Source organism: Pseudorasbora parva, chromosome 4 (assembly GCF_024679245.1).
Source record: "Pseudorasbora parva isolate DD20220531a chromosome 4, ASM2467924v1, whole genome shotgun sequence".
In the NCBI taxonomy this organism is placed as follows: Eukaryota; Metazoa; Chordata; class Actinopteri; order Cypriniformes; family Gobionidae; genus Pseudorasbora; species Pseudorasbora parva.
The window spans coordinates 998,188-1,018,741 of record NC_090175.1 but is presented as its reverse complement, the minus strand read 5'-3'; the positions used below and the strand labels follow the sequence as shown (position 1 = coordinate 1,018,741).

At 41.3% G+C, this 20,554-nt stretch overlaps 1 protein-coding gene and 1 pseudogene across 3 annotated transcripts in view; both read right to left on the bottom strand.

Moving 5' to 3' along the window:
- LOC137073693 (uncharacterized) overlaps window positions 1-8,676 on the bottom strand; it is a 171,761-nt pseudogene extending 163,085 nt beyond the window's left edge.
- A 5,472-nt stretch (window positions 8,677-14,148) lies between these two features.
- Window positions 14,149-20,554, bottom strand: part of txndc11 (thioredoxin domain containing 11) — a 35,188-nt gene continuing 28,782 nt past the window's right edge. For 2 of the 3 annotated variants that reach the window (XM_067440443.1, XM_067440444.1), the window contains exons 10-12: window positions 17,682-17,794; window positions 17,483-17,563; window positions 16,018-17,248 (exon numbers count right to left, since the gene is read on the bottom strand). In XM_067440443.1, the coding sequence (XP_067296544.1) occupies window positions 16,786-17,248; window positions 17,483-17,563; window positions 17,682-17,794 (657 nt within the window). In that variant the 3' untranslated portion in view covers window positions 16,018-16,785. Of the gene's footprint in view, window positions 17,249-17,482; window positions 17,564-17,681; window positions 17,795-20,554 lie in introns of all 3 variants that reach the window. The other variant, XM_067440445.1, reaches the window with a different exon arrangement.

The window sequence follows — 20,554 nt, the reverse complement described above, 5'->3', positions numbered from 1 at the left end:
TTTAGAGAAGACTGAGAGCCACCGACGGGGATGACTTCACACTTGCACATAGGGTCCCCATGTGGTGAACTGTGGAGGTTCATTCACATAGTAGCCATCATCCTCTTCTTCTCTGTCCGAATGTTCACATTCCATCTCTTGGTTTTGTCTACTCCTCCAGCGCATTTGAGTTTGTTTGCTTTGACGTGTTGAGTTTGTCAGTGCTTTGGCACTAAATCAGGAGTAGTCTCAACTGGCAGAAACCCACATGGTAGAAGTAAGTCCCTGTGAAGTGTACGCCGAGGGCCATTTCCTGTTTCTGGCTTGACTACATACACAAGACCACCTTCAATCCGTTTCGCAACGATATGGATGGGCCTTTCCCATTTATCGGCTAACTTGTGTTTACCACGGACATTGACATTCTTCACCAAGACACGGTCTCCTTCTTCTAATTCAGCAGATTTCACTTTGGCATCAAATCTGTGCTTATTTCTTTCTCCAGACTTTTTGGAGTTCTCTGTGGCCAGTGCATAGCTTTCTTTGAGTCTCTGGCGCAAGTTTTGGACATATTCTGAGTGAGTTGTATGAGTCTCAGTTGGAGGTTTCAGGCCAAGTATGAGGTCAACTGGCATAGTCGGCTGCCTGCCGAACATCAGCTCATACGGTGAGTAACCTGTTTGATCATTCCTGGTGCAGTTGTAGGCATGTACAAAAGGCCTCACAACGTCCCGCCAGTGATGTTTGTCTTTCTCGTCAAGGGTACCGAGCATGCTGATTAGGGTCCTGTTAAAGCGCTCCACAGGATTCCCCTGAGGATGGTATGGGGTGGTGCGCACTTTCTTGGTCCCTATTAGTAAACACAGCTCCTTGATCGTATGGGATTCAAAGTCGTGTTCCTGATCACTATGAAGGCGACCATGGAACCCATAGAAGACCAGGAAGTTTTCCCAGAGACTTTAGCAACGGTTCTGGCCTTTTGGTCTTTTGTTGGCACTGCTACTGGGAAGCGAGTGAAATGGTCAGTGATGACAAGTACGTTTCTGATGTCACGGTTATCGGGTTCAAGGGACAAGTAGTCCATGCAAACAAGCTCTAGCAGGTGAGTTGTTTTAATATTTACCATGGGTGCTGCTCTCTGTGGCGGAGTTTTTCTTCTGAAACAACGTTCGCATGTGTGACACTTCTTTTCAACTGATTCTTTCATTTTAGGCCAATAACATCTGGCACAAGCAAGACTGAACACACGCTCTGGCCCTAGGTGACCAACCTCATCGTGAAAGCCTTTGAGAGCTCTATCTCTGAATTCCTCAGGTAAAAGGAGCTGGTGAATTTAGTTTCCTCTGTCAAAACACTTTCTGTAAAGGACATCAATGAGCTCAAGCTTATCCCACTCCGGAAGGAGCAACTTGACTTCAGGTGACTATTACAGATTTGAAGTGGGGCTTTTGCCTTTTTTTGACCATGGTGACGACTTTCCCAATTGATGGATCGTTTCTTTGTGCTTCATGCCAGTTTTCTTTTGTCATGCCAGGTACAGTGTCCTGTCCACTATAAATAAATAAATCAGGTAAGGAGGAGATGTCAACAACAAGGGACTCAGCAAGGACAGGTAAGTGCATGGTTACTGAATGCCGTTGACATCCAGCTAAGACTGCGTTAGATGGAATCTCCCCCTCTATAAGGCGCTTCGTCATTGAGTTGATCCGTTCTTTTTCCTGCAGGTACTCATGATCCTCTTGACGAGCTGCTTGAGGTCTCCTTGAAAGTCCGTCCGCATCACTATTAGCACGTCCAGCTCGATATTTGATGTTGAATCTAAAGGTTGAGAGCTTTGCAGATGAAAGGACATAGGTAAGCGGGTTGTTATCTGTTAGGACTAAAAAGTCTGTACCATACAGATAATCACAGAATTTCTCACAAACTGCCCACTTTAACTCTAGAAAATCTAGCTTGTGAGTAGGGTAGTTCTTCTCGCTTTTAGATAAGCCTCTGCTGGCATAGGCTGTTACTCTAAGCTTTTCATCTTGAGCTTGATAAAAAGCTGCTCCTAACCCCTCACAGCAACCATCTGTATGTAGCACATACGGAAGCGTGGGATTTGCGAAAGCAAGTACAGAGGCCAATGTCAACTTTTCAACCAGTGTTCTGAAAGAGGACTCACGCTCAGGCGTCCACTCTGAGCCAAAGGGTGCTCTGGGGCGAATACTAGGGTTAGGTCTCAGTGTTTTATAAACTTTACCTCTCTTTTTAGGTGGACAGTACCCAGCGGTGAGAGCGTTGAGAGGCCTGGCGATTTTTGAGTAGCCCTCCACAAATCTTCTGTAATACCCGAAAATCCGAGGAAGCATTTCAGTTCTTCTCTGTTTCCAGGGCAGGGCCAATCTTTCAGAGCTGACACTTTATCTGGATCTGTGTGAACTCATTGAGCGTCAACAATATGGCCCAGGTATTTTACAGAGGACTTAAAAAACGGAAGCACCTTCAGAAGCCTTGCCTCGTGCTCGGGGAGTCTGGGAGAAGACAATGACATCGTCTTAAGAAAACCCAAACCTTGCTCAGATGTAGGTCACCAACACGCTTTTCCATCAGGCGTTGAAAGGTGCTAGGTGCATTTGTGACATTTTGCGGCATACGATTGAATTCGTAAAAACCTAATGGGCATGTGAACGCAGTTTTGTGTTTATCTTCTTCCACCATTTCCACCTGGTAATACCAGACTTTAGATCCATCACTGAGAACCACCTCGCTCGACTCAGGGCAGAAAACGTCTCCTCGATGTTAGGAAGAGCATAAGCATCCTTTATAGTGCGGCTGTTAAGCTTCTTATAGTCGATGCATAGTCTGATCTTTCCGTTTTTCTTTTTCACGACAACAACTGGGGATGCAAAGGGACTCTCAGATTACCTTATTATACCAGCATCCAGAAGCTCTCTAAGGTGTTGTCTGACAGCCTCTCAATCGCTGGGGTGTATCCACCTGGATCTTTCCTTGAAGGGCGTCTCGTCCTGCAGACGGATGGTATGTTTCACGGCAGTGGTATGGCCAAATGATAGCTCATCAAGCGCAAAAACTTTAGGGATGAAGTTCAGTTTATCTCAAATGCGTGTTTTCCACTCCTCTGGCATCGGGGAGTCATCCAAATTGAATGAATGCTTGCCAACTGATGTTTGTGAATCGACTTGTGCAGAGGAGGACATGGGCATTACACTTTGAGCTGCAGACACTTCACCATTAACACCCTTTGGAGTTAGAGTGACAGTGTGATCTGTGGTGTTGTTGAGGACTACAGGGATCCTGTTTGAAGCTCTTGTATTTATGTTTATTAGTGCACACTGAATGAACAACCCACCCGGCAGGAAGGAAGATTCAGGGGGTTCAATGACAAATATCATATTGGGATTGGCTTTTCTGACTCTAACATCTCCAAAGACACATTTTGTGTCTTGCCAGAATAGTAATGAGCTTTTCTCCATGCAACTTCACTATACAAGCTTTTGCTTCACTTTTGCATACTCAGGCCACATGTTGGAGTATTACTGCAAAACTGTGTGATCTTCTGAGAAACTTGGATTTGTCATAGCTTATTCCATGTTGGTGTAACTCGAGCAAGACATTTGTGCCAATTAAGACAAGAATCTTGCTATTGAACTGGTTTTCAGGGACAATGAGTGCTAAAACAGACATTTGCTCTTCTGTTCCAGTAACATTCTCAGGGAAGGTTAAGTGTACCTACCTCCACGTACCTCAAATAATGCACTGCTTGACCTCCAGCCCCTTCGACCTCGAGAAGATTGTGTATCGACTGAACAGGTAAGTTTGACATCTATTTAGAATGAAAGGTCTCTGAAATTGTTGTTACTTGGGATCCAGTGTCGAGAATGGCATCACATTTCATGTCTCCAACAGAGATGTTCGAAGTGCAACGAGGTCCCACAAGTCCAGGCTCCAATTTGCAGCCAAAAGAACTACTGCTTTCAGATGTCACGGTTCGGCTCGATCTCGGATCAGGCGTGTGCTGAGGCAGCATGTAGATCACAGGTCTGCAATATAGATTCTGTGACTTGATCTCGGATCAGGCGTGTGCTGAGGCAGCATGTAGATCACAGGTCTGCAATATAGATTCTGTGACTTGATCTCGGATCAGGCGTGTGCTGAGGCAGCATGTAGATCACAGGTCTGCAATATAGATTCTGTTACTCGATCTCGGATCTTGCATGTGCTGAGGCAGAGTGTAGATTTCGGGGTTTAGTCTAGTGGCTTAGATCGTTTGCCGAGGCATCGCATAGATTATGGGTGTGCATCTACAATAAGAATCTTATTGCTACAGATCGCGGCATTGATCTCGTATTTGCTGAGGCAATGTGTAGATTATGGTCCGCAATATATGATATTCGCTCATTATGATCTGCGCTGTGTATGAACACTTATCCACTTTTTCATGAGAAATATTGCCCATTCGTTCTTTCCAAAAATGTTAGAAATTAATTGGGTTTATGCGTGCCTCTCTGAGATTTGTTTTCTTGTTTGTTAATGTTTTATTTATTTGTTTATTATTTTGTTAGTTTATATAAACCTTAATATCATTGTCTTTGTGAGACCTTAATATCACATTTCTGTGTTCAACAATATTTGGAAACACTACTATTTGAAAGGACTAAATATATAACTTTATGTATATTAACTGAAATGTAAACTTCTAAGAACGTGAGGCTGAAACGCAGGCTAGTTTTTAAATTTTTTTATTAAACATTAACTTACAGAATTCAAAAGTGAATGAAACGCGGGCTGGTGAGATCTCCCGTTTGTCACGATGACGTCTAAAGTCCCGGCCAAAGGATGTAGTCCCTTTTAGCAACTTGTTAGCAACCGCCGTTTTTACGACACAAAGTTTTTAAAAAATCACAAGCAGGTTAGAACTAGTGTGTTTTATGTCATAGATCAAAGCCTAATAAATATTTAGAGGCTTTGTTAACCACAGACCTTATTTCAGGCGATTTAATCCCAAAACCTGCTAATTGTGTCAGTATCAATTAATGTATTTTTACTGATAATAGCTTTTGACTTTTCTGTCTCTTTCTTTTCACATGAACAGAATAGGCTACACATGCTTACATTCATAAATATAAACTATATTTCTATTCAATTTTTTTAATTATTTACGTCACAGTCACAAACGCCTACCTGCGTTTTGATGTAAATAAAATGCGAGAGTGGTAAATATCACGGACATATCTTGGTATCACGCTTGGGTGTAGTGTAGCAGAGAAAAGGAGATCCAGGATTTCCAAAACACAACAGACTTTATTTTACAAGCACTAGAAACAGGACATGAAACACAATGGACATAACATTAATGAAGGGCCAGGAGTGTAGGGAGTGAGTTCACTATAAAGGCGTGCAGATGAGGAGGACCAGGTGCTGGGAATCAGGGGAGAGCGGGAGAGATAGCGAGGAAGTGCAATCCGGTGCGGGACAGGGAGGATCTTGGGAAATGGAGTCCGGGAACAGGCGTGACATGTGACACATGGTACAGTTCAGCCTATTATTATTCCCAGAATGTCTTTCGGAAAAAGAGTAGGGGTGTAACCCCGGCATCCTGGCCAAATTTGCCCATTGGCCCCTGTCCATCATGGCCTCCTAATAATCCCCATATCCTGATTGGCTTCATCACTCGGTCTCCTCTCCACCAATCAGCTGGTGTGTGGTGAGCGTTCTGGCGCAATATGGCACATCATCAGGTGGTGCTGCACATTGGTGGTGGTTGAGGAGATTCCCCCCTTCTATGTAAAGCGCTTTGAGTGACTTGAAAAGCGCTATATAAATCGAACGCATTATTATTATTATTATTTATTTTTATTTCCGTTTTGTCTTTTATCCAAAGAGACAGAACTATTTGACAGAATGAAAAGCTTGCACTGAAGGCGGAGCGGTTTGACCAATCAGATGAAAGGCGCGTTTCAGCCCCGCCCACATGTGGAAATTAAATCGAACCCATAAACCAATTTGTAAACCACAAACGAAAAATGAAATATCCAGCCAAAATCTCAATTTTCGTTTTTTAAACTAAACAAAAAAACACAAAAAAAACAGAATAAACACACCAATTTATCTGTTCTCGTTATTCCATTTCAAACAGTAAATGAAATGATCAGATGATACACGGACTATTGAATAGATGCCAATTCTGAAATTCTGCACAAGCCTGTCTCACTGTGACTGGTCCAAAGGTCTCATCCCCACAGAAGTAAACCCTAAAGGTAATTCAGGTTTTAGGAGTTTAGAGACACTTTGCTCCTGTGGAGGGTGGGTCCTCTGCCCATTGGTCTTTGATGCAGATTGCCCAGGTCTCCATTGGCTAAACTACCGAGAGGACCCTAGTCTGACAGTAAGCTCCTGACTCACTTTGGGGATGCTTTGTCTTGGTCAGGTATTAAAGGAAAAGTTACAAAGGGTTCAGTGTGATTCTTCTGGGTTTGTAGAGCACTTGAGCTGAAGATTGAAGAGCAGAATCAATCAAACGCTTGGCTCTGAAGCAAAAGCTTAAGTGAGCGAGGGCAGCATCTCGGTTTCTTCTGGTTCATTGAATAAATAAATCTATAAATTAATCCTTTATCAAAATGATCGTTAGTTTCAGGCACAGCCCTATTACAAATCTCAGCTCTCTGAGTGCATTTAGTGTGTGTTTGACTCCCAGAAAACAGCTCAGCCAATTCACCCACGCTTGTCCTTACCTGGGGTCAGAGGTCACTGCTCCATCACTGGGGTCAGAGGTCACTGCTCCATCACTGGGGTCAGAGGTCACTGCTCCATCACTGAATTTAAGAGGAGTATCATACATTGATCTGTCACTCTTCACAGACACACAGCCGGATTCTGGAGATGAAGATCTCTGACTCTTCCTCTTTTCTCTGTTCTCCATAATGAGAAACTGACTTCAGACCTGCACATGGAAACACAAAGAAGGAACACAATTATTAATATCACACACACACACACACACACACACACACACACACACACTCACACACACACACACACACAATGATATTCTAGAGCTTCAGACTGTGGAGTTGCGGTTTGTGGCTGATCTTTTCCTCATGAAGTCCAGAAGCTGATGGTGAAGATCTCATCCGTAGAGATTAAACCGATAATCAGCTCTACCAATATTTTTCCTGGTGTTTAAACACTTTCCCATAATCGGGTGTGGGGTTTGTAATATCGGATGCACAGATAAAGGGTACGATCTTGTGGCTGTCTTGTGAAGTGTGTGTTAGACCGCCATTAAAGGGTCATGAAACCCTAAACCAAATTTCCTGTGATTTTAAGTGTGTTGAACATTATGGAAGAAGACGTTACCATCTGTTAGTTTTGAATGTGCGAGAAAACGAATTAGTTTTAAACCGAGGGGAGACGAGTCAACAACGGTGTTAAGATCAGGCTTAATGTTAATGAATGGGTACACACACACTAGTTTATACTTCATGGACACAGAATACAACTATACACCATTTTTAATAATAAATCAATGAATGTGTAACATGTGTCCTAAAGTGGTTCTCATTTGACTGTATAGGTATATGTTAGTGTTATTTCCTTCATATTCATATTATTACAAATAATACAGACACAAAGTATGAGGAGATTTAATGTTAATGACACAAACATTGTAGTTTATTGTTACTATACTATAACTTTTTTATTATTTTACAAATATATTAATAAACGTGTAACATGTAAAGTGTTTCCCATGTGACATATTTCAAATGTCACATAAAAAAACATTTAATACAAAGCCTTGAACAAGTGAAACATGTTTCTCTGTATGAAAACAATAAGATATTAATAAAATACTTCTAAAATAATGTTTAAAAACTATTTAAACTGCTCTTTATAAAGATAAAAACAAATAATCATCTTAAAACACAAAGACTTGTGACTCTCAAGCCCATATCATGGCATTTCTGCAGAAAGACTTTAAAAGTATTTTCATCCCTGAATACGAAATTGAATGTTTTATTAATTAATAATTATTTAATATTCGGGCGAATAATATCGTTTGACAAATGCAGAAAAGCTTTAATGATAAACGTGAACAGAATCAATGTTCACTACATCATGACAGAAATATCACACAGCTCAACTTATTCTCCTTCTTCTGATGGCTAATGTCTCATTGGCTTAAATACATGATTCACTCGTTCAAGAATATGGACAGAAAAGGGACTATTTAAACGTTTTGTTGTTAAATATAGACATCAATCTGATCCAAAATATTCTTCAGATATATTATTAGGAAACTGCACTCACCCAGATTTTTTTCCCTAGCAAATTCTCCAGTCATGCTTTGCTTTCTTTCTCCCTCATGTTGGTTTCCATCTAACAGGATGTGTATTGCCGTCTCTTGTGCATTGCAGTGCAGGGTGTTGTTTTCCTGTTCTGTGTAGTGACTTACTCAAAGACCAGTAACCAACATCTCTTCCTTTGGGTTCCTGCCCTGCCTCATACTCATACTCAATTATATAGATGTGGTCCGGTATACATATATAACTTACCATTTATTCCTCATTTACTGAGTTTAATAAGAAGTGTCCTTCCATAGCATATCATAAGCCATTTCAGCATCAAAACAAACAGCAGTTACACTTTCTTTATTAGTTTGAGCTTTCCTGCCATCGGACTCGAGTCTCGGCCTCTTATTCTCTGGCGGCGCAACAGGACTTAAAAGCAGGATATGACCTGAGAAAACAGGAAGTTTGGTCACCCTAAACGTCTTCTCACCGATTAAGGTTTCTCCAGAAATCACATCATGTGACACACAATCTTCTGACGATTTGGACACGATCTGTCTCTTCTTTTTTCTTTTTCATTATTAATTCACGTTTGCTGTACATTAACTGAATGTAACCAACTTCTGAATGGTGGTTGAGGAGATTCCCCCTTCAATGTAAAGCCCTTTGAGTGCCTTGAAAAGCGCTATATAAATCGAACGCATTATTATTATTATTATTGAATATAATTAAAAACACATAGTTTGTGCCAGTCTAACTCTTTATTAGGCTGCTGGTTTTGTGCATGAACTCCTGTATTTCAGACCAAACTATCATGAGCACGAGCTGCAGACGTCAGAGAAAATGGCCTCATCTTTCATTGGGAGACACTTTCTCTGTGCAAGGAAATATGAAGTAGAATTGGGACTCATTGATTCCTGAGACTGAGAGTAAATCCCAAGGGTTGAATGGATTGAACTCTGACCTGCAGCACAATCTAAAACTAGCACTAGTCGCAGTAATGGCCAGCGTCCACACGGACACGCAGTGATGATTGAGATTCATTCCCACAATCAGCCCTGCAGAAACCAGAAGAGTTCTCCATCGCCATATATCTCCAGAGGACTGATCCGGTCAGCCGCTACTCTTGGCTGTATATCTGACGGGACATCAGGATCGGGAGTAACGAAATACATGCGACTTGATTACATACTGACATTAACATCTGAGTCACTGTATCTCATTACAATTACGTTTTAAACGGGTGGTTACCAAATTACAGTTACATCTGAAAAGTGTTTTAGCCAACCAAAGTGATTAGTTTTAATGTCATTTATTTAATTTAAACATTAATGTGAAGTGTGTGTGGGTGTGTTCTCATGTTTCATGTTTGCTTTGGTCACTTATCTCTCAAATCTCAATTAAAGTCGCAATTCTGAGAGAAAACTTGATTTATTGTATTATTCCCAATTTTTATTAAAGGTGTTGAACTGCATGTTTCCCAGAAGACAAAATAAGCACAATTTCCCCCGTTCATTTGATTCATAAAGTTTACACCCCCAGATATGAATGTGTCGCGTTTCCTTCTTAAGCATAAGGATTAATTCTTCTTTTTTATAAGATTGTCCTCATTTTTTTTGTTTTAAAATATATTGTGTAAAACTGATGTAGTTCAACGTAATATGCAGAGGAAAACCCCTTCCGGTGTTTTGTGTTTCATATCTTATTAGTTTACAAAGTTTCCTAAAGTATTCAGATTGAGTTACTAAACTAGTGCAGTCTAACCAAATACATTACAAATGACTTTTGAAATCATGTGTTTCTGAGTCAAGAAACGAGTCAAGACTTTTGACTTCACACTCCTTTGACTGAGATTTAGTCTCCGCTAATTCATCATCATAAACTACATTTACATTTATGCATTTAGCAGACGCTGTTATCCAAAGCGACTTACAACTCAGGAGAACAGGAAGCGATCCGTCAAGAAGAGGCAAAGAAAACGCAAAACGTGCCCTAAATACCAAGATTTGTATACTGCTCAGAGTATCAAAAACCAGAAAAGGGAAGAATAAAAAAGAGAAATAGAGGAGGAAGAGGGTATTTTTATGATAAGATTAAATGCTCATGGAAGAGATGAGTTTTTACCTGTCTTTTGAATGAAGCGAGTGATTCTGTCGTGCGTATGGAGGACGGAAGATCATTTCACCAACCAGGAACAATGAAAGAAAAAGTCCTGGAGAAGGATTTCATGCCTCTCTGTGATGGTACCACAAGCCTCCTCTCATTAGCTGAGCGAAGGCTTCTGGTGGGTGTGTAGACGCGCAGGAGTGAGTCGAAGTATGCGGGTGCTGTGCTTGTGGAAGATCCATGAGCAAGAGTCAGGGCTTTGAATTTGATCCGGGCAGCGAGTGGTAGCCAATGCAGAGAGATGAATAGAGGTGTGACATGAGCCCTTTTGGGCTCATTGAATACAAGACGTGCCGCAGCGTTCTGGATCATTTGCAGCGGTTTGATTGCACAAGATGGAAGTCCAGCCAGAAGCGCGTTGCAATAGTCAAGTCTAGAAATGACCAGGGCTTGGACAAGAAGCTGTGTTGCATGCTCCGTAAGGAACGGTCTGATTTTCCTGATGTTGTGCAACGCAAACCTGCATGACCGAGCCGTCTTCGAGATGTGGTCTTTGAAGGACAGCTGGTCATCAAAGATTACTCCAAGATTTCTGACCGACCCCGAAGGAGTAATCAGAGATGAACCTAGCTGGATGGTAAAATCGTGTTGTATGGTGGGGTTAGCAGGGAAGATGAGCAGCTCAGTCTTTGCTAGATTGAGCTGCAGGTGATGTTTTTTCATCCATGCCGAGATGTCCGCCAGACAGTTTGAGATTCGTGCAGCTACTGTGGGATCATCTGGTTGAAATGAGAGGTAGAGCTATGTGTCATCAGCAATGATATGAGAGACCATGTGCCTGAATGATGGGTCCCAATGATGTGGTGTAAATGGAGAAGAGGAGAGGTCCAAGCACTGAGCCCTGAGGAACCCCCGTTGTCAGTTGATGTGTTTTGGATACCTCTCCTCTCCAGGCAACCTTAAAAGACCTACCTGTGAGATAGGACTCAAACCAGTGGAGAGGAGTCCCTGTGATGCCCAGTGATGAGAGGGTGGACAGAAGAATCTGATGATTCACAGTGTCAAAGGCAGCAGATAGATCAAGGAGGATGAGGACGGATGATTTGGATGCAGCTTTAGCCAGCCGCAGGGCTTCAGTAACTGACAATAATGCCGTCTCAGTTGAGTGGCCCTTTTTGAAGCCTGACTGGTTTACGTCCAGTTGATTAGTCTGTGAGAGGAATAAAAAGAGTTGTGTTCAACCAGATCTCATTTGTGTTTGCGCAATGAATGGTAGGAGAGAAACAGGTCTGTAGTTCTCTACAAGTGATGTGTCTAATGTGGGTTTTTTAAGCAGTGGGGTTACCCGAGCCTGCTTGAATGTGGTGGGGAAGATGCCGCTGGAGAGAGATGTGTTGATGATGTGTGTGAGTGCTGGTAAGAGTGTAGGGGAGATGGCTTGTAGGAGATGTGAGGGGATGGGATCTAAAGGGCAGGTAGTGGGATGGTTGGAGAGGAGAAGCTTAGATACTTCATCCTCAGTGAGTGTAGAGAAGGAGGAGAGAAGATGTTTGGCTCTGGATGTGGCTGATTCAAAAGTGTGTGTGTGTGGAGGTGTGAACTGACTGCTGATGAGTGTGTTTTTTTCTATGAAAAAATTGGCAAGATCATCTGCAGATAGAGGTGGTGGGAGGTGGTGGAGGGGGACAGAGCAGAGATTGGTACTTACTCAGCTCAGATGGGTCGTTTGATTTGCGCCATTTTCTCTCTGCTGCCCTAAGTTTAGTCCGGTGTTCACGAAGAACATCAGATAACCAGGAGTTAGAGGGAGTAGCGCGAGCTGGCCTAGAAGACAGAGGGCAGATAGTATCTAGACGGGCGGTTAAAGTGGAACATAAAGTGTCTGTTGCAGTGTTGACATCCATAGAGGAGAATTGTGTGGGGGACGGAAGAGAGGATGACACAACGGAGGAGAGGTGAGAGGGAGAAAGAGAACGCAGGTTTCGTCTGAAACTAACTTGTAGAGGAAGTGGAAGTGCACGAGTAGTAAGATGTAGATTAAATGTGATGAAGTAATGATCAGAGAAGTGTAAGGGTTTGACCAAAGTGTTTTCTGTAGTGCAGTTGCGTATGTAGACGAGGTCAAGTTGGTTGCCAGATTTGTGTGTGTGTGAGGTAGTAAGAGGTTTGAGATCGAATGAGGATAGAAGGGAGTGAAAATCTGTAGCATACGGTTTGTCCAGGTGGATGTTGAAATCGCCAAGGATTACAAGTGGGCTGCCATCCTCAGGGAATGAGGACAGCAGCTCATCTAGTTCCTCAACAAAGGTGCCCAATTGACCTGGAGGGCGGTAAATGACTACAAGATGGATTTTAACAGGAGCTGTAACTGTAATAGCATGGTATTCAAATGAGTTGTTATTACAGAGAGAGGTGTGGGTTGAGTATTTCCAATTGTTTGTGATAAGGAAACCTGTGCCTCCACCTCTGCCAGTGTGGCGAGGGGTGTGTGAGAAGGAGAAATTATTAGAGAGAGCAGCAGGAGTTGCTGAGTCTTCTGGACGGATCCAGGTCTCAGTCAAGGCCAAGATATTCAGATTGGAATGAGTGGCAAAGGCTGGAATGAAGTCAGCTTTGTTTACAGCTGACTGACAATTCCATAGACCCAGAGAAAAGGAGGGAGGAGTATTAGTAGAGGTAGGAATAGGACGCAGTAGCAGTGTTGCGCTGCCGTCTGATTGTGGAGTGTGGGTTAGAAATAGGGGGTATGTATTGAAAGCACATTGTGAGAAAAGAGAGAAGGAGAAAGAGGACAGAGAAATAAATACTTAAGTGTGTTCTCAGTGTTCGTTCTACGGTGGAGTCGATCGTAGGTAGAGTCGAAAAAAGATGTCTTTACACTCGTCAATCGTAGGTAGAGTCGAAAAAAGATGTCTTTACACTCGTCGATCGTAGGTAGAGTCGAAAGATGTCTTTACACTCGTCGATCGTAGGTAGAGTCGAAAGAAGATGTCTTTACACTCGTCGATCGTAGGTAGAGTCGAAAGAAGATGTCTTTACACTTGTCGGTCTTCACACGAGGCGGATGAACACGAGGGCTGAACGCTACCGCGACAGCGCTGACACGCTTATTAATACACACTGATCACTAACTGAGTGAGAACAGGTGTGGACGCTTTTATAATTATCCCAAAGATTAATCAACGAAACGGTCTGCCAACGACTCAAATCGAAACCAAACTATCACTCACTACCTGTGCTAAAAGCCAACAATTATTTAATAACGGCTGACAATTGCGTACAGCACGCTTCAAACTGCTCTGGTTAAAGTGCAATTGTAAATAGCTCACGTAATAAAGTTATGAATAGAAGAAATAAGTGCAAAATTGAAATATATCTTCCTTCTAGTAATTAATACACCAAGCAATCCAGCAAATACAGAGTATTTCAGAAACACTTACTTGCGTTTCGACCGACGCGCGCCTCCTTGGTCTTCTTGGACATAAGCCAGAGGTTACTATTTTTAAACTGGGATATGAAAACATTATAGGCTAGGCAAGTCTACATTACCAATGTCATAATGGCTTAATTTTGCTTTTTAACATCATATAAAGTTACTGTAAGAGCTGAAGTTACTAATAGATCTGGCAGTGTGTAATCTGGACATACACGGGGTTTTAATAATTACTTATTACAAATTATAAAACTGTAAAAATAAAAATTACATTTTATTTGTTTACATGATCACCATAACCAACATCAGAGAACTGTAAATGTGAAAGTTGTTGAGTTATTGAAATATTGACTTTATTAATCTCAAGAGGACTTCAAGTACATATTTTAGTTCAACAGAGTTTGGCTGACAAAACCTTCGGAAATCCCTGCCACACAATGATCGTAAATGGGATCACTGTATACTAGTAAAACGAAAAAAAGAATATCAAATATTAAAGGCGATTAACACAATGTTATGGATCATTAAATTTCAGAAGATTTCACACACCACATAAAACACCTGACACGAAAGGAAGTCTTTCAGTGCAACATATGGTCAAAAAACAGATACGAGGTGTGTGCGTGTGTACTATTTATTAAAATAATATTTATTATTATTATTTCTTATCTTAGTTTCTTTAAACTGAATTTGACGGTTAACTAAATACAATAGAAAAACATGATGCACTCTTTTGAGGGTCCAATTTAAAAGGATAATTCAAAAATAATTCTGATTCTCTCATCTCGTTTCAAAGTTGTATGACTGAGGTGCTGATTAGGTGATCACCTGAACCAAATCTAATTTAATAAGTAAAAGTATACAAAACACTTCTGTGGTCAACACTATCCTCTTGCAGTAGGACCAGTTGGATGGCAAAAACAGTGGTAATTTTTTGATTCCAATTACTTTTGAGGTACTACTAGCATTGACCATGCCAAGAAAGTTGAAAAGGAAAGTTGAGTGAGGAAAAGAAGGCTTCAATTCTGGCTTTACTGTCAGAGGGATACAGTGAGCATCGGGTTGCTTCCATTCTTAAAATTTCAAAGACGGCGGTTCATAAGAACAAGGTCAAGCAGCAGACATTGGGGACAACAAAGCTACAAACCAACAGAGCAAAAAACGACTCTCCACTGACCAGAATGACTGCTAACTCATTTGAATGTCACTCAACAACCATAGGATGACCTCAAGTGACCTACAAAAAGAATGGCAAAAGGCAGCTGGGGTGAAGTGCACGACGAGGACAGCTCGAAGCAGGCTCCTAGGGGCAGGGCTGAAGTCCTGCAAAGCTAGAAAAAAGCCCATCATCAATGAGAAGCAAAGAAGAGCCAGGCGGAGGTTTGCAAGAGACCATAAGAATTGGACTGTAGAGGACTGGAGTAAGATCATCTCTGATGAGTCCAATTTTTAGCTTTGTCCAACACCTGGTCATCTAATGGTTAGGCGGAGGCCTGGAGAGGCCTACAGGCCACAGGGTCTCGCACCCACTGTGAAATTTGGTGGAGGATCGGTAATGATCTGGGGGTGCTTCAGCAAGGCTGGAATCAGGCAGATTTGTCTGTGTGAAGGACGCATGAATTAAACCACGTACAAGGTTGTCCTGGAAGGAAACTTGCTTCCTTCTGCTCTGACAATGCTCCCCAACTCTGAGGACTGGTTTTCCCAGCAGCACAATGCTCCATCCACACAGCCAGGTCAATCGAGGTGTGGATGGAGGACCACCAGATCAAGACCCTGTCATGGCAGGCCCAATCTCCAGACCTAAACCCCATTAAAAACCTGAATTTTTGCACCAGGAGTGGCATAAAGTCGGAAAGTAGCCAGAAAGCTGTGATTCAAAATCAGGCTCATTCCACCAAATATTGATTTCTGACCTCTTCCTAAGTCAAAACATTAGTATTGTGTTGTTTAAAAATGAATATGAACTTATTTTCTTTCCATTATTCGAGGTCTGACAACACTGCATCTTTTTTGTTATTTTGACCAGTTGTTGCTCTCGGTAAATAAATGCTCTAAATTATAATATTTTTATTTGGAATTTGGGAAAAATGTTGTCAGTAGTTTATAGAGTAAAACAAAAATGTTAATTTTACCCAAACACATAACTATAAATAGTAAAACCAGAGAAACTGATAATTTTGCAGTGGTCTCTTAATTTATATATATATATATATATAAAATTACTGTCCGTACTATAGTAAACATTACTGTAACTTTTTAAAGGTCATTTGTCATGAAGTAAAAGTATCTTTTAGAAAAACTCCTGTCTGAGAATCTCTCGCACACATTTAAAATATACCCTTTCATTTATAAAGATTAAATATAAACAATAATATTAAGAAGATAGCGTTTTTAGGGCCTGGTTGTATAATTGTTTTCTTATTACCAAAACCGTACCATTGACCATGTGACTTAATACTCGTTAGTGCAGCTTTTAAAACCTAAAACTGAACTAAACTTAAACCTTTGTCTGATTTTGTTTTCTTTATACCAGAAACAAAACCTTACCATTGACCCATTTTATGTTTTATTGCTAATCTTAATATTTTAAAATGTCATTAAATTTAAATCTAGAATTTGCATGTTAATTAATTGATAATGAATTGACTTTAGTGGCACTTCTAGTGGTTTATAATTTACACAAATGTAGAGTCAAACCCAGTGACACTAAAACCCAGAGATGAGTCCGTGATCACATTTACCATCATAAACTTTACTTTAATCAAGAAATCCCTGAATACTGAATCCATACTTTAGTGATTATGAAAAAATAGATTATTTCCACCAAACCAACAGAAATACTTGTTTAACAGCGTTCCACTGACATCATCTCCAGTAGGAGCATCTTCACTGACCGCTCACGTCTGTCGTCAGCAGAACATGAGATGAGCTGGACGTGTTCTTCAGAGGCTGTGCGAGATCATCTCTCAGTCATCAGGAAGCCTCGCACTTCCCCTGCTGTCTGTCTGCTTCCTGTCTGTCTGCTTCCTGTCTGTCCGTCTCTCTCAGGCCGCTCAGCAACACTTTGAGGAGAGCGTTCTCCTTCAGCATTTCCTCAGATGCGTCGGCGAGCTCCTGCAGTTTGTGAAGGCCGTCGGCCAGCTGATGCCTTTTCTCCCTGTACAGCATCTCCAGCCGCCCAATCTGAGCCCGCTGCTCGGCATTCTGGGAGTCGGGCGTGAGGACGGCCAGCCGCTGAGTGAGGCGTTCTCGAGCCCGATGCAGAGAAAACACTTCACGCTGCAGGCTATGAAGCTCCGCCCACAGCAGAGACGCTGACTCCGCCCCTGTGCCTGGCTCCGCCCAGGGGGCGTGGCTAGTGTGCTGCAGAACGAACCGCAGCAGGTTGGGAACCGTCATGGGCGTGTTTTCCGGAAACTTGACACTCATCTGCTTCCTGTGGGAGAGAGTCACAATTTAAAGAAGTGCGTTGGGATATTTTCACTTACGGTATTTAAAATTCTCAGTTTTTAAATACTTTTTTAAAATATAATTTTAATCGATTTTACACACTAATAGCAATATCGTATAGCATATTGAATATTGCATTATTTAATAAGATACTGCATATCGCATTTCTTCAATATCGCACAGCCCTACTGTATGGAAAAGAGTTGTGCACTTTATTAACCTGTGCCGGGGGAAGAACAGCACGGAGGGCAGATGATCCACCATAAACTCCCAGGGCAGATCATTATGACCAACATTCACTCTGAAAACAACAACAGAACAAGCTCTAACTCACAGTAATGAACACACAATGATACTGCAGAGCAGCTGTAACTGCTGATAATGTCATGAGAAGTTAATGTGAAGGTGCAGTTCCACACCTGGCCACCATGAGGGCGCTGTTTCCCTGGAACAGACGGGCCAGTTGAAGAAACACATGATTGAGAAGCGAGCAGAAGCCGCACCAGGCTGAATAATACAACAGCAGGACGTCCTGAAGAGACAGAGAACACCACAGTTATTGTCTACATTTCTTTAAATACATTCTATAATTGGTGAAGAACAAACAGTAAATGGAAAGACAAATGATCATCACACTGAGGGCTGGATTCAAAATCATACAAAAATCAATGTAAAAAACTGAAGTTAGAGGCTTAAGCCGAGTTCACACTGCCCGATTTTAGCCCCGAATTTGACTCGCTAACAGGTTTTGCGAAATTGCCGACAAATGCCCGAAATCATCGGCAAATCGGTGCTCGTGCACCCGAGTGGCAATCACGCAGTGTGAATGATCAAAGACGCGATCAGAAAGAATCGCTGACGGCCGTGAGATATTTGGCAAGCTAAATATCTGGACCTGTCTGCGATTCATAATCCTGCTGTGTGAAACGAGTTCTGACTGAAAATTACATCTGCGATGACCGACAACAATGAGAGAGTGAGATACAGTACAGCGGGAGGTTCAGGGAAGAGTTATAGACAGAATATCAGTACAGGGTTCTTGCAGGTTTCAGTAAGTTAAATTTAAGACCTTTTAAGACCATTATGAGTGAAATTTAAGACCAACACGACGCATTACTAAAAGCATTATAAATGATCTCAGAAACTCTCAAACATTCTATTTTTATTGATTCAGTTATAGAAACATTAAATAAACTCAGAAACTGATATCAAAATACTGAGTCCGATATTTTCGCATGCGGTTTTTCGTATTCCGAAAAATTCGTCACGCACAGAGATCTTGCACACTGAGTCCGATGCGTATTAATGAATGCGTTACGGGGATAAAAACGCAAAACAAGACAAAGTGACGTCTAGTGAGGATAATTTGTTTGTCCTGAGGAGATGTGGAGAGACTCCTGTGATCGCGTAGAGTTTCCCCTCCTTATCAAGCGGGATCAAGACCGACCGATTAAAAGTGTCAGTTTGATGCTTTGCTAGCGATACTGGAGACACATATTAAAAAGAAGACCACTAATTTCCGTGAATCAATTGATCCCAAACACCTGGCAGTATGTCTATGGATCCGATCACACAGCTTTACAGAGACTTGATGTGCTATAATTATAGCTGTGATATAATAATATTATTTGTGGTATTTTTGCTAGAATAATAATTTACGCACTTGCAAAAATAAATTCGACCTCACGTTATGTCAATCACGCTTGCACACTGCCTCCGAAACTTTCGTCCGTCAAAAAAATTTTTTGGAACAGGTTCGATTTTCTGCGTTTTCGCATCCGTAAAAACGCATTTTGAGACGTTTTGACAACTCAGAGCCACCATACATATTATTCTAGCAAAAATGCTACAAATATTATATCACAGCTATAATTATAGCACATCAAGTCTCCCCTTACGAAAGGAAATTTACCAATATATTTTCTTGAAATATATTTTAATATATGGAATAATATATTGATGGCATTATAAAATATATTATATATTCATGCAATATATTGGAAAATATACAAATGATGGCCGCTTTCAATATATTGGAAAATATAAATATTAAATCCCATAACGTTATATGTGAATATATTGCATGGTATTTTCAAATATATTGCAATATATTTTTGTTTCGTAAGGGTCTGTAAAGCTCTGTCTGTGTGTGTGTGTGTGTGTGTGTGTGTGTGTGTGTGTGTGTGTGTGTGTGTGTGTGTGTGTGTGTGTGTGTGATTGGATCCATAGACATACTGCCAGGTGTTAATATGTCTCCAGTATCGCTAGCAAAGCATCAAACTGAGCCACTGAAACTGCAGCTTTGAATCGGTCGATCTGGATAATCCCGCTTGATAGGGAAACTCTCCTCTCTACGCGATCACAGGAGTAACGTTAGATGAACCCATTATCTCCTCAGGACAAACAAATCATCCTCACTAGACGTCACTTTGTCTTGTTTTGCGGTTTTCCCCGTAACACATTCATTCATAAGCATCGGACTCAGGGTGCAAGGTCTCTGTGCGTGACGAGTTTTTCGGATCACGAATATGAAAAAACGCATGCGAAAATATCGGACTCAGTGTGCAAAGACCCATGTTCTTTGAAAACGCGCGTAGACACAAGTGCAGACCAGACAAAACAACCAGCCTATGATAGGGGCGGAGCTACGGTTGGGCCTGAGATTGACAGCTGCCCACCCAGTCAGATCAAATACATCAGAATACATTACGCTTAACCCTATTAGAATGCGAGTGTTGGCGCCAGCATATTAAAGCGCTATTTGACCGTAAATCCTCAACATTTGGCGCGCTTAAAAAAAATCCTTAAAGACAAATAGCGCTTTTTGCCAAAATATGGTTTATTACGGTAATTTCTTGCTTTCCGTTTGCCAATCGCAGCTTTCTGAAAAGCTGAAGGAAAAGTGTAAGGAGTAAAAATGCATGAAGCAGTCGGGTAAAGAAAACTAAAAGGTTTTGTTTCTGAACGGAAGGAAAAGTTTTAAGACTTTGGTAAATTAAATTTAAGACCTAGGATGAAAATCTGGGCGTTTTTAAGACTTTTTAAGGCCTTAAACGTAACTTTCTGAATTTAAGACTTTTTAAGACCCCGCAGGAACCCTGCAGTATTTTAATAGATATATTTATAATTCTATCAAACAGTAATAAAGCCCAAACATTTGCACGTCCAGACGCAGCAGCACATTACACAATTAATTATTTACCTCAAACTGTCTTTGCAGAACACAATCCTTGTTCCCTCTGTCTCTCCAACAATTTCCTCCACCATAATCTCTTTTCTTTTTCCCCACAGA